This window comes from Mustelus asterias, chromosome 1 (assembly GCF_964213995.1).
Source record: "Mustelus asterias chromosome 1, sMusAst1.hap1.1, whole genome shotgun sequence".
Taxonomy (NCBI): domain Eukaryota; kingdom Metazoa; phylum Chordata; class Chondrichthyes; order Carcharhiniformes; family Triakidae; genus Mustelus; species Mustelus asterias.
The window spans coordinates 15,628,134-15,643,181 of NC_135801.1; the positions used below are offsets into that span (position 1 = coordinate 15,628,134).

Consider the following 15,048-nt stretch of genomic DNA (forward strand, 5'->3'; position numbering starts at 1 on the left):
TCAACTGCCCTCAGGCAACTAGAGATGGGCAATAAATGCTGGCCAGCCAGCGATGCCCATGTCCCGTGAATGAATTTCTTTAAAAAAAACTTGTATCACCTCTTATCTTTTTCCTTTGTTTTTTCCTCAAGGGGCGAAGTGGGAGACCAGCTCCCAGATCTCTACTTGTGTCCCCCAAGTTGGTTAATGAAGAATCTCCGCAAAGTGCCTTTGGCTTGCCTGTGTGTGTACATGCAAACATACCCAGTCATACCGGTCACATATTCCAGCTCCAGAAGTGCCTCAGCTCTGTTTACTGTTGCACGTCACTACCGCATTTCCAAACAGAGTCTAATCTGTTCTGGGCAGCTTTTGAAGGTCTTGTGCCCACGTAAAGCCCCTGAGCTCTGCTTTCGCACTTGGGACAGACTGGCAAGTCCCTACTCCGGGCAAGCCCCCGGACGTTTGCACTCCAGCCATGGGGCTGTTTACTCAGTGGATAAAAGATAACCAGCCATGTGCTCGGTGGAAAGGAATGCGGTGCGTGTTTGGACACGTTTGACAGACTGATGAATAATCACCAATTTCCGTCACGCAGTGCAGATGTGTGTCAGGGACCAGTAAGATAAACAGCAAGACTCTACAAAGCAAGCGGCCGTACTAAAATGCTGGAATGGCAGAGCAGGATTGTCACAGTCCTGCTCACTGGGCAGATTCAGAAGAACAGTTGTGGGATTTTTAACTTTGGGATTGCAGTGAGATAAAGACCGAGTTTTAGAATTAGAGCAAAGTTTCTTATTGATTCATAACCATTAATTACACCCAGTATTGTAGCTCAAGGTCTTGTGGGCAAGGCTCTGAAGCCAGAACTTTCACTGGTGTGGATGTTTGTGTTTTATTGATAAGTATTTCCCTCCTAATTTAATTAATGTTTCCAATTCTAAAAATAAAAGCTTCCAGATGCAGCTGCTATGCTGTAAAGATAATTAGTCACAGGGCATGCACAAGTTGCAACCTTGCTCATGAACTTGGCTGTATAAAATTCTCCCCTACCAAGAACAACGCAATGTATCGAATTGGACGTCTGAGACTCTCTTACTGCCTTGGTTTCTCCCTCCACTCCCCAGCCGATATCACAGCTCCATTTTGTCTGGCAGACTACACTCATTTGGAGCTCTTCAGTGCATGTCCCCCACCCCCATGTGAATACAATACATCTACATCCAACGCTGGAGTATCCAATTTTTGTTTCTGGGGCGGGGGAAGGGTGATGCGCTTCCAAGTTGGTGTCTAAACTCTTATTCATTTGCGGGACATGGGCATCGCTGGCTGGCCAGCGTTTGTTGCCCATCCCTAGTTGCCCAAGGGCAGTCAAGAGTCAACCACATTGCTGTAGTTCTGGAGTCGCATGTAGGTCGGACCAGGTAAGAATGGCAGATTTCCTTCCCTAAAGGACATGAGTGAACCAGATGGATTTTTTTACCAATCGACAATAGTTTCATGGTCATTAGTAGATTCATAATTCCAGATTTTTTTTTTACTGAATTCAAATTCCACCATCTTCCATGAACCCAGGTTCCCAGAACATTAGCTAAGTTTCTAGATGGGCTGAATGGCCTGTTTGTGTTGTACTTTCTATGCAATCTTGGAAATCGGAAAATACAGGGTCAAAACATCACTAGAAGATGCATCAATCATTCAAATCAAACAATGGAAGAAAGAAAGACATGCATTTATATTGCACCTTTCAGTACCTCGAGATATTCCAAAGTGCTTTAGACTCAATGAGCTATTTTTGAAGTGTAGTCACAATGAGAGAGAGGAGACAAGGCCTTGCTTGTTAGCTAATTAATGGTGGTGTGCATTTCTCTATTACTGATCTAGAAAAGATGCTCGGTCCCAGAAATCGAGTGATAACAGCCATGAAAGAATCATCAGATGGTTCAGGGAGCAGCAAATCCCACTCCGAGCAGGATATGAAAAAGACGCTGATGTCATAGCACCCTGGTTTCATGGTAAGCCACTGAATCCTTGTCACTATTTTTAAAATTCACTAATTTGCTGTTTTTTGTTTCATGGTGGCACAGGGGTTAGCACTGCTGCCCCTCAGTGCCAGGTGCCCAGGTTCAATTCCAGCCTTGGGTGACTGTCTGTCCGTGTTGAGTTTGCAGGTTCTCCCCGTGTCTCCAGGTGCTCCAATTTCCTCCCACAGTTCAGAGATGTGCAGGTTAAGTGGATTGGCCATACTGAATTGCCCCTTAGTGTCCAGGCGTGTGCAGGTTAGATGGGTAGCCATGGTAAATGCGTGGGGTTACAGGGATAAGGCAGGGGAGTGGGCCTTGGTAGAGTGCTCTTTCAGAGAGTTGGTGCAGACTCGATGGGCTGAATGGCCTCCTTCTGCACTGTGGGGATTCTATTCTTGTGTTTCTCTCCCCTTCCCTGGCCTCGGGTCACTGTGTGGAGTTTGCATATTCTTGTCGTGTCTGCATGGGTGCTCCTGTTTCCTCCTGCAGTCCAAAGATGTACAGGTTAGATTGATTGGCCATGCTAAATTTCCCCTTGGTGTCAGGGGGATTAGCAGGGTAAATACGTGGGGTTACAGGGATAGGGCCTGGGTGGGATTGTTGTCCGTGCAGGCTCGACGGGCTGAATGGCCTCCCTCTGCACTGTAGGGATTCTATGAGCTGCAGGTTTGACACTAGACTCCTGGTGTTCTGTTCCTGATCGGGGGACTTGGCATCAGGAAGGGAGCAGGTAGGGGGACCCCATCCTGTCCAGATTTGCCTCCATCTGTTGGTGGTCTTCACTCTCGTCCCAAGTGTAGTACCGGCAGTGGCCACCCTTCCTAGTGGCAGTTTCCCTCAGAGCTGCCAGCTCTTAACCCTCAGAGCTGCCCGCCTCTGGCCAGCAGCTCACTTCACTTTGTACAGTGTGAATCAGTGAGCTTATCGGTGAGATATTTCTGCTTTATTTTCACTTACTGCTGGCATTTATTTTTTAGGTGTTATATCCAGGCAAGAGACAGAGGAGCTTCTGAGCAAGAAAGGGGCTGGGGCATTTCTAATCCGTATCAGTGAGCGGGTAATTGGTTATTGCTTGTCTTACCGAAGCAGTGACGGGTTTAAACACTTTCTGATCGACTCCTCGAAGGACTCGTACACCTTCTTTGGTGTAGACCAGTTACAGCACGCAACGCTAGCAGACCTGGTGGAGTATCACAAGGTAAATGGCAAGGGGCTGCCCTTCTGTTCTCCATGACTCAAGAGATTCTTGCATAGCCAGTCAGTTCCTCCTCTGGCTCTGGGCGGTGAATATAACCTGCTCTTTGGTAACGGGTCTGGGGGAGGCAGGTCAGCCCACGTGGCAAAAGAAAGGGAGAAGGGAAGCTGGACAGGGGATTCTGCTTCTGACTGCTTTCCAGTGGACCTCACTGGCAGTGCATGCACGCGAGTGTCAGATGAAGCTAGGATGTTTTGGATTCCACCGCAATGGCCTCTCTGGTTCAGTAGCCTGCTTTAACTCAAGTGAGAAGTGTCTTGACATTCACTGGGTGCATTGGCTGCTTTGCTTCCCCCAACCTAAATTGTTTGTGTGAGACGGCATAGAGTCATAGAGCAATACAGCATGGAAACAGGCCCTTCGGCCCAACCAGTCCATGGTGCCCCCCCCCAGTTAGTCCCAATTGCCCACATTTGGCCCATATACTTCTAATCCTTTCCCATCCATGTACTTACCCAGATGCTTTTTAAATGGTTAGCACTGCTGCCTCACAGCGCCCCAGGAACCCTTGTTCAATTCCAGCCTCGGGTCACTGTGCGGAGTCTGCACATTCTTCCTGTATCTGCGTGGGTTTCCTCCGGGTGCTCTGGTTTCCTCCCACAGTCCAAAGATGTGCAGGTTAGGTGGAATGGCCATACTAAATTACCCCTTAGTGTCAGGGGGATTAGCAGGGTAAATATGTGGAGTTATGGGGATAGGGCCTCGTTGGTATTGTGGTTGGTGCAGACTCGATGGGCCAAATGGCCTCCTTCTGCACTGTAGGATTTTATGAAATGCTGCTATTGTGCCTCCCTCAACCACTTTCTCTAACAGCTCATTCCATATACGCACCACCCTCTGCGTGAAGAAGTTGCCCCTCAGGTCCCTTTTAAATCTTTCCCCCCTCACAAACCTATGCCCTCTAGTTTTCAATTCCCCTTCCCTTTTTTTGTGATTTAGCCTTTGTTTCAATACACATGACGAGTTGCTCAGTACTGAGTGACTCACTGATTGAGAAATCTAGTAGCAACTCTGCAGATCCGTGTCAGAGGTTCCTGATTTTAAACAGAGAGCCACAACCTGACAAAGGGGAAGAATTTAGTTTTTGGGGTGGGAAGGGGAGATGAAACCAAATTTGTAGTTGAATCCGTTGTTATCGGTGACGCAAGGCCTACACTCTGTTGAAGTCTCAACTATTACAGCCTTGATTCAAACATGGCAAAAGAGCTGAATTCCAGAGGTGAGGTGAGAGTGACAGCCTTTGATATCACGGCCGGATTCGACCGAGTGTGGCATCAAGGAGCCCCAGCAAATAGGAATCAATGGGTATCGCGGGCAAACTCTCCGCTGGTTGGAGTCATACCTGGTACATAGGAAGATGGTTGTGGTTGTGGAGGGTCAGTCATCTCAGCCCCAGGACATCTCTGCAGGAGTTCTTCAGCATAGTGTCCTGGGCCCGACAATCTTCAGCTGCTTCATCAATGACCTGCTCTCTGTCATAAGGTCAGAAGTGGGGATGTTTAGCACTATTTGTGATTCCTCAGATACTGAAGCAGTCCATGTTCAAATGCAACTACATCCAGGCTTGGGCTGACAACTGGCAAGTGACATTCGCACCACACAAATGCCGGGCAATGACCATCACCAATAAGAGACACTCTAACCATCGTCCCTAGTGGCCATTACAGAAACGTGGCTGAAAGGTGACCAGGACTGGGAGATGAATATCCAGGGGTATCAGGCGTTTAGGAAGAATAGACAGGAAGGAAAAGGTGGTGGGGTCGCGCTATTAATAAGAGATAATATCAGGGTAGTACTGAGGGATGACATAGGCTCTGAGGAACAAAACGTGGAATCATTATGGGTAGAGATGAGGAATAGTAGAGGGAGAAAGACACTAGTAGGTGTGGTATATAGGCCCCCAAATAATATTGAGGTAGGGAGGGCTATAAACAAGCCGATAAGGGATGCGTGTAAAAACGGAACGGCAATAATCATGGGGGACTTCAACATGCACATTGACTGGCAGACTCAAGTCGGTAAGGGTGGAATGGAGGAAGAGTTCTTAGAATGCTGTCGGGATAGTTTCCTTGAACAGCATGTTACGGAACCGACGAGGGAACGAGCTATTTTGGATCTGGTATTGTGTAACGAGGTAGGTAGAATTAAGGATCTTATTGTGAAGGACCCTCTTGGGTCTAGTGACCACAATATGGTCGAATTTCTGATTCAGATGGAAGAGGAGAAAGTTTGGTCCCAAACCAGTGTCCTCTGTTTGAACAGAGGGAAATATGATAGGATGAGGGATGAATTGGCTAAGGTAGACTGGGAGAGCAGGCTGGCAGGTAGGATAGCTGAGGAACAGTGGAGGATTTTTAAGGAGATCCTTTTCAGTTCTCAGCAAAAATATATTCCAGCAAAAAACAAGGATTGTAAGAAAAGGGAGAACCAGCCGTGGATAACAAAGGAAATAAAGGAGAGTATTAAAATAAAAACAGCTGCGTACAGAGTGGCCAAAAATAGTGGAGAAACAAGTGATTGGAAAAATTTAAGAAACAACAAAGAGAGACTAAGAAAGCGATAAAGAAAGGAAGGATAGACTATGAAGCTAGGCTAGCAATTAATATAAAAAATGATAGTAAAAGTTTTTATAAATATATAAAAAGGAATAGAGTGGCTAGAGTGAATGTTGGACCCTTGGAGGACGAGAGGGGGGAGTTAATAGTGGGAAATGAGGATATGGCTGAGTCTTTAAATAAGTTTTTTGTGTCGGTCTTCACGGTGGAGGACACAAATAGTTTGCCAAATATTACCGATAGAGGGTTGGCAGCAGGAGAAATACTTAATACAATTAATGTTACCAGAGAGGCAGTGCTGGGTAGACTAATGGGACTGAAGGTGGACAAGTCCCCGGGTCCGGATGGAATGCATCCCAGGGTATTGAAAGAAATGTCAGAGGTAATAGTGGATGCGTTAGTGATTATTTATCAAAACTCGTTGCATTCTGGGGTAGTGCCGGTTGATTGGAAAACGGCTAATGTTACGCCGCTGTTTAAAAAAGGAAGGAGACAAAAGGCGGGTAACTATAGGCCGGTCAGCTTAACGTCTGTAGTAGGGAAAATGCTGGAATCCATTATTAAAGAGGAGATAGCAGGGCATCTGGATAGAAATGGTTCGATCAATCAGACGCAGCATGGATTCATGAGGGGAAAGTCGTGCTTGACGAACATGTTGGATTTTTATGAAGATGTGACTAGGGCGGTTGATGGAGGAGAACCGGTGGATGCGGTGTTTTTGGATTTCCAAAAGGCGTTTGATAAGGTGCCCCATAAAAGGCTGCTGAAGAAGATTAGGGCACACGGAGTTGGGGGTAGTGTGTTAAAGTGGATTGGGGACTGGCTATCCGACAGGAAGCAAAGAGTCGGAATAAATGGGTGTTTTTCCGGTTGGAGGAAGGTAACTAGTGGCGTGCCGCAGGGATCGGTACTCGGGCCGCAACTATTTACCATTTATATAGATGATCTGGAGGAGGGGACGGAGTGTAGGGTAACGAAGTTTGCAGACGACACAAAGATAAATGGAAAAGTGAATCGTGTGGAGGACGGAGAAGATCTGCAGAGAGATTTGGACAGGCTGAGTGAGTGGGCGAGGATATGGCAAATGGAGTATAACGTTGATAAATGCGAGGTTATACACTTTGGAGGAAATAATAACAAATGGGATTACTATCTCAATGGAAACAAATTAAAACATGCTACCGTGCAAAGGGACCTGGGGGTCCTTGTGCATGAGACGCAAAAGCCCAGTCTGCAGGTACAACAGGTGATCAAGAAGGCAAATGGGATGTTGGCCTATATCGCGAGGGGGATAGAATATAAAAGCAGGGATGTCTTGATGCACCTGTACAGGGCATTGGTGAGGCCGCAGCTGGAATACTGTGTGCAGTATTGGTCCCCTTATATGAGGAAGGATATATTGGCATTGGAGAGAGTGCAGAGAAGGTTCACCAGGTTGATACCGGAGATGAGGGGTTTGGATTATGAGGAGAGGCTGAGGAGATTGGGTTTGTACTCGTTGGAGTTTAGAAGGATGAGGGGGGATCTTATGGAGACTTATAAGATAATGCGGGGGCTGGATAGGGTGGAGGCGGAGAGATTCTTTCCACTTAGTAAGGAAGTTAAAACTAGAGGACACAGCCTCAAAATAAAGGGGGGTCGGTTTAAGACAGAGTTGAGGAGGAACTTCTTCTCCCAGAGGGTGGTGAATCTCTGGAATTCTCTGCCCACTGAGGTGGTGGAGGCTACCTCGCTGAATATGTTTAAAGCGCGGATGGATGGATTCCTGATCGGTAAGGGAATTAGGGGTTATAGGGATCAGGCGGGTAAGTGGTACTGATCCACGTCAGATCAGCCATGATCTTATTGAATGGCGGGGCAGGCTCGAGGGGCTAGATGGCCTACTCCTGCTCCTATTTCTTATGTTCTTATGTTCTTATGTCCCTTGACATTCAATGGTGTAACCATCACTGAATCCCCCATTGTCATTGGGGTTACCATTGACCAGAAACTCAACTGGACTCGCCACATAAACACAGTGGCTACAAGAGCAAGTCAGAGGCTAGGAATACTGTGGGGAGTAACTCACCTCCTGACTCTCCAAAACTATCCACCATCTACAAGGCACAAGTCAGGAGTGTGATGGAATACTCCCCACTTGCCTGGATGGGTGCAGCTCCAATAACACTCAAGAAGCTTGACATCTTACAGGACAAAGCCGTCCACTTGACTGGCACCACGGCCAGAATTTTACTGTCCTGTCTGCCAAGGGAATCGGAGCGGGCGAGGGATGGACCATGGAAAGGCCTGTTGACCTCGGGTGAGATTTACTGGTTTTGGGGTGAGCAAGGCCGGAAAATTCTGCCTCGCGTTCATAAACATCCGCTCCCTCCATCACTGATGCTCAGTACACACTGCTGCTGCTGCTCGCTACAAGATGCACTGCAGAAATTCAAGAAAGATCCTTAGACAGCACCTTCCAAACCCGTGACAAGGGCAGCAAATACATGGGAACACCACCACCTGCAAGTTCCCCTCCAAGCCACTCACCATCCTGACTCAGAAAAATATTGCTGTTCCTTCGCAGTCGCTGGTTCAAAATCCTGGAATTCCCTCCCTAATGGCATTGTGGGTCAACCCACAGCACATGGACTGCAGCGATTCAAGAAGGCAGCTCACCACCACCTTCTCCAAGGGCAACTACGAAGGATGAGTAACAAGTGCTGGCCCAGCCAGCGACGCGCATGTTCCACAAATTAATAAAAAAATTCCTGTGGTTTTGCTATACAGAATGCGCAAGTTTTTCCCTAATTTTTCAGGTAAGTACATCTACCCCCAAACCTTGCCCTTTACTCTCCCTCCAACAAAGTAGCTTTATTGAAAAGCTCTAAAGTCAGTGAAACGGTGTAAGCCTTCAAACAGCTAGAACCAGACTTTGCCCACGGAATAACTGGGGAAATTCCTCACCACAAAGGTTTCTTAACTGGTCAGGAGTGTGACTAAAATGATCCTTACTTGTGGGTTTTTGAGTTTTGATCCTAGCTGCCTTTGCGGACGCACTTTACTTTGCAACCTGGGCCTGCCACGGTTAAATATGAAACTGGAAATGATCTGTCAATATTTGGGTTGAGATTTTAATGGTATTCTGAAAGATTAACGGGTCTCTGTGAAGGTCGGTAACAGCCATCTGGCATGGATTAGCGAGTCTCACTAATCTAACAGTCAGCATGAAAAGTAAAGCAAAGTGAAATCCCAGCTGGTAACTGAGATACTGCTTCAAGCTCATTCCTGGGGATCGCTTTACAATTTGGTGAGTTGCAGGAGAAAATGTAATATTTAACACTTACCCCAGGGAGTGTAATCTTACCACCAACCTCGGTTATTATCTCTCTTCCCCTCACCCCCCCCCCCCCCCCCCCGCCCCCCCCCCCCGGCCCAGTGCAAAGCCTGTTCTTGGCAGAGGACGTCTAGAAATAAAATCAAATTACTTTAGATTTTTAAACATTTTTTTAGGCCCGGACATTCCGGTTGGTGGATTTTGGGAAGCAGGGTTGGGATTCTGGTTCTGTATCAGGATCATTTAGATGGGAAACGTTAACTCTGTTTCTCTCTCCACACATGCTGCCAGACCTGCTGAGTTTATCCAGCATTTTCTGTTTTTGATATTTTCGAGATGCATTGGTTGGTTGTTACCTACAACCTTCCCCACTGGTCCTTCCAGCTCCTGTTGCAGTCACACTTTCTTACACCAGCACCTCCAGTCTTTTAAATGGCCGCAATCAGCTGACATTTTCTTCCATTACCACCCCAAGCTTGGGGTTTTCCTTTCAACATCTGTGTTTAACCCTTGCTATCCTCTGTCATCTGGTTCCAGTTGCTTTCCCAACCATCTCAAAGCCCCAAGTGTTTAGCCCCTCTCCTATTTTCCCATTTTTTTTCATACCTCGTATCAACTGCCAGATTTTTTTTTTCCAGATCCTTCCTGGTGATGGAAGCCATTTTGTTTGGGTACACAAAAAGTGAATGAATCTTCTGCCTTTTATCCTAAAACTAATGCCCCCTTGTAATTGGCCCCTCAACCAAGGGGAACAGCTGCTTCCTATTCACCCTGCCCATACTCCTCATAATCTTATACACCTCAATCATGTCCCCCCTCAGCCTTCTCTGCTCTAGAGAAAACAATCCAAGCCTATCCAGTCTCTCCTTTTTATAGCTCATTTGCTCCATCCCAGGCAACATCCTGGCGAATCTCCTCCAGTGCAATCACATCCTTCCTATTAGTGAGGTGACCAGGACTGCGCACTCCAACTGTGGCCAACTCAAAGTTCTGTTGGTTAATCCAGGGGCTTGTGTCCATCACCATCTGTACAGAAACAAGTCTCACAAATACAGTAACATGTTATTTAAATCCTTCATAGGGTGTGACCGTCACAGGCAAGGCGAGCATTTATTCCCCATCCTTAGATGCCCTCTTCAGGGGGTGGTCATGGTGAGCCAATGCCTTGCAAGCTTATCAGTTTGATACAATTCCAGTGACTTGCTAAGCCATTACACAGGACAGTTAAGTGTCAATCACAATATTGAACTGGAGTCACGTTTAAGTCAGGTCAAGTAAGGGCAGCAGTGTTCTTTCCATTGTGGCCATACTAGAACCAGAGGGCACAACCTCAGGCTAAAGGGATGATCCTTTAAAACAGAGATGAGGAGGAATTTCTTCAGCCAGAGAGTGGTGAATCTGTGGAACTCTTTGCCACAGATGGTATGAAGGCCAGGTCACTGTCTTTAAGACAGAGATAGATAGGTTCTTGATTAATAAGGGGATCAGGGGTTATGGGGAAAAGGCAGGAGAATGGGGATGAGAAAAATATCAGCCATGATTGAATGGCAGAGCAGACTTGATGGGCCAAGTGGACTAATTCTGCTCCTATGTCTCATAGTCTTATTAGTGAACCAGATGGGTTGCTTTTATGACACTTTATGTTTTCAGGGCCACTCGCATTTTGTTCCAGATTTATTTAACAAAGCAAATTTCCATTACTGTTCTGAGATTGTATTCCGAAACCACAGAGCCATCCCCAAAAGTCAAGTGACAAACCTTTAAGCTCCTAAAACTGCAGAGCCGCTCATCAAACCCATTGTGTAAATTATAGAATCCCTGCCGTGCAGAAGGAGGCCATTCAGCCCATCGAGTCTGCACCGACCACAATCCCACCCAGACCCTATTCCCATAGCCCCTCATATTTACCCTGCTAGTCCCCCTGACACTAAGGTTTATTTAGCATGGCCAATCAACCTAACTTGCACATCTTTGGACTGTGGGAGGAAACCAGAGCACCAGGAGGAAACCCACGCAGACACTGGGAGAACGTGCAAACTCCACACAGACAGTGACCTGAGGCTGGAATTGAGCTGGGTCCCTGGCATGAGAGGCTGCAGTGCCAACCACTGTGCCACCATGCCACCCAATTGTTCACACCATCATTAGTCTGAATTATACAGGGTACCAAATTCCACCCCCCCCCACCGGGTAAAAAGTCAGGTGCCCGCCGAGGGTTAAATAGGATACCCTGCAGCCATTTATTAGCCATTGATAGGCTGGGGGTGAGACACCCGCCCTTCTGGATCAGGAAGTCCTGCCATAGAGCCACTGACCAGTTTGAGGCCTCTAGCATTCCAGTAGTGGCTGCGCCACTGGGAGTGGTGGTGAATGCCGGTACTGCAAGTGGGGCTCAAGGAGGCGAGCTGCACTGGATCCAGTTCAACTGGTGACTTGGGGTCTCCCTGAGCAGAAGTTGGCAGGACCTGGCAATTGCAGTGGGGGGGGCTTGGACATGAGGCCATGGTCGGGGAGGAGGGGTGGTACCCTCCAGAGGGCATAGGGGCTCACTTAAGAATCTAAATTGGCCTACCGATGCGCCACCCCTGCTGTTGGTAAAATTGCAGTGGAGGCAGGTGGGTAGTCTACTGGAATTTGCATGCCCCCTTGCCTTCGAACATGCTGACAAGGGAATATATAGGAGCCAAACAGCATAGAAAAGGCCCTTTGGCCCATCGAATCTGCACTGACAACTACCACTAAAGTTGCACTAATCCCATTTTCCAGCACTTGTCCCATATCCTTCAATGTTGTGATGTTTCGAGTGCTCATCCAAATATATATCTTTTAAAAGGTTGTACGGTTTCTGGCCTCCACTACCTTCCCAGGCAGTGCATTCCAGATTCCCACCACCCTCTGAGTGGGGGAAAAAAAGGCTTTCTCTAATTCCCTCTGAATCTTTTGCCCGTTACCCTAAAACTGCCTCCTTTTGATTGACACCTCAACCAAGAGGAACAGCTGTTTTCCTATTCACCCTGTCCATACCCCTCATAATCTTATACACCTCAATCATGTCCCCCTTCTCTGCTCTGGAGAAAACAATCTAAGCCTATCCAGCCTCTCCTTTTATAGCTCAAATGCTCCATCCCAGGCAACATCTCGGAGAATCTCCTCTGTACCCCCTCCAGTGCAATCACAACCTTCCTATTGTGAGGTAACCAGAACTGCACACAGTGCTCCAGTTGTGCCCTAACCAACATTTTGTTGGTTAATCCAGCCTATAGACCTGCCCCTACTGATTCAATCTCCTGTTATTCCAGCCTCCCACCACTTAATCGTGAGAAACCTCGGGCTATCGTAATGGCAGCATGCTGCTTTTGTGGCATAAGCTCACGATATTGCTTTACCACTGGCTGGGGTTAGATGCCTTTGTTGGAGTGTGATGAGGTTTAGAAGGGGGGGGGCGGTGGTGGTGGTGGAACCACATACCATCAACGTTTGGGTAGAAGATTAATCCATCTGATCAACAATGTGAAGAAATAATTCTACATTTATTAAGTGTGTATAGTATATTTTAATTTACTAAATATTGTCCTTGTGTAGGCAATATATACAACTGCTCTTTCCTAAACTTCAGCCTTGCTCTCGGCAGGAGGAACCAATCACATTAGCGGGTGCTGAACTTTTACTTGGACCATGTGGTCAGTGCAAGGATCCTCCAGACTATACCCATCTCTTTGACTGAATCTCTCTCAATCAGGAACTGCTGCCACATCTATTGTAGTCTTCCTTCCAAAGGTTCACTTTCGTGGACAGTCGAGTAAGGTAACTGATACCCAGCAATGAAATTCCACCTTCCTTTGAGAAGGTTCCTCACTAAGAAGGATGTTGATCATATTCGAAGTGGACAATGTTCTTCAACTTATACCTGATCTACTTATTTAAGAACAAATGAATTTGCATTCAGGGTTATAGCTGTTACTACTTTATTTTTGAAGGGGTAGGGCTTTCATTCACAAAGGTTTATTGTACACATTTTTGTATGTTGTAAGTTAGGAACCCTTTCCAAGTAGAGTTTGAGCAAAGAATACAAACTGTAAAATCCACTTATTTCACTGATATTGGCTGGATATATTGTAAAGCTGATTTGGTTGTGTTATAGCCCAGTCTCTGACAATGTAATATTAGTGATGTAAGCCTCAATCATATACAATGGAAAAAATGCCAATTTGAAGATGAACTGTGATATTTACTTGATTTTAAAATAAAATGAATCAAAAGAGTCATGTCTGTATTCTAGATCAGTAGTTCTCGATCTGTTTTGAATGGATTAGTAACCACAGATTTCACCCTCCCACCACTCAACCAAATTATAATGCCTGTGCTATATAATACTCATGAAATTACTGCATATAAGTGTGTTTTAAAAATACTTTTAAGAACCCAGATTGTTTTTTATTATTCGTTCACGAGATGTGAGCATCGCTGGCTGGGCCAGCATTTATTGCACATCCCCAAGGGCATTTAAGAGTCAACCACACTTGCTGTGGATCTGGAGTCACATGTAGGCCAGACCAGGTAAGGATGACACATTTCCTTCCCTAACAGACATTAGTGAAGCAGATAGGTTTTTCCGACAATCGACTGGTTTAATGATGATTATGAAACTTTAATTCTAGATTTTTATAGAATTCAAATGTCACCATCTGCCCTGGTGGGATTCAAACCCAGGTCCCCAGAGCTTTTCACTGGGTCTCTGGATTAGTAGTCCAGTGACAATACCAGAATGCCACCATCTTCCCCTAACTTGCCTTCAGAAATCAGTGAGATGGGTGTGTCTGCTTCGCGCCACTGAGTCTCTTCACCCTTAGCAGGGGCCTGGAGAGAATAGGGGTCTGAACACGCTGGGGAAGCTCGGGGATAGCAGAAAGCTGGACAGAGTGCAGAGCACAGCGTAAGCACATGAAGGACAGAAGCAGCAGTGCACTACTCCAGCCACTGCTCACTTTTCTTCCCTTCAACACTGCATCCATGGTGGTCCCTCGGGTCGTAAGGCTGGTCTTGTTGCAAACCCTCAGGAAAGTCTCCATGGAGGATCCCATTTTGAGAACCATTGTTCTTGGTAGTCCCAAACCCAAGCTATTTGTAACATCCCCTAATTTTCATTGTACTTGTTAATCAATAAAGTGGAATTATCACCATGTGATTTTATAACTAACACACCAATGCCAGCAGGTATCGCAACTGCATGACCATATTCTTTTTGACTAGTCTTAACTGAATGTGCCACCTTGGGGAATCATCAGCTAACAACTCTTTTTAATTCATAATGCAGTGAAACCCAGGATGAAAGTGGTGCCTAAAACCTGGATTATTTTTGTAACATGATTTATTTAAGTTATCCTGCAGTGGGACACCCAACACCGGTGGCTCAGTGGTTAGCACTGTTGCCTCACAGCAATAGGAACCTGGGTTTGATTCCTGGATTGGGTCACTGTCTGTGCAGAGTCTGCACATTCTCCCCAAGTCTGTGTGGGTTTCCTCTGGGTGCTCCGTTTTTCCCAGTCCAAAAGTGCTGGTTCGGTGCATTGGCCATGCTAAATTCTCCCTCAGTGTACTCGAACAGGCGCCGGAGTGTGGCGACTAGGGGATTTTCACAGGAAATTCATTGCATTGTTAATGTAAGCCTACTTGTGACAATAAAAGATGTGTGGGTTAAGTTGATTAGCCATGCTAAATTAACCCTAGTGTCAGGGGATTAATGGGGTAAATATGGGGGATTACGGGAATAGGGCCTGGGTGGGACTGTGGTCGGTGCAGACTAGATGGGCTGAATGGCCTCCTCCTGCACTGTCGGGATTCTATGAATAAATAAATAGACCTGGCAATGGTTCTTAAAGACCATGTGGTATCTGTAACATTTGCCACATTGTGGTCTTT

The 15,048-nt window shown here is 46.4% G+C and overlaps 1 protein-coding gene across 1 annotated transcript in view; it reads left to right on the plus strand.

Annotated features, from left to right (window-relative positions):
* The window catches only part of sh2d4a (SH2 domain containing 4A), a 56,073-nt gene extending 42,671 nt beyond the window's left edge, over window positions 1-13,402 (plus strand). The window contains exons 7-9 of the mRNA XM_078209847.1: window positions 1,864-1,994; window positions 2,981-3,201; window positions 12,761-13,402. Coding sequence (XP_078065973.1) covers window positions 1,864-1,994; window positions 2,981-3,201; window positions 12,761-12,853 — 445 coding nt within the window. The 3' untranslated portion in view covers window positions 12,854-13,402. The remainder of the gene's footprint in view (window positions 1-1,863; window positions 1,995-2,980; window positions 3,202-12,760) is intronic.
* The last annotated feature ends 1,646 nt before the right edge of the window (window positions 13,403-15,048 follow it).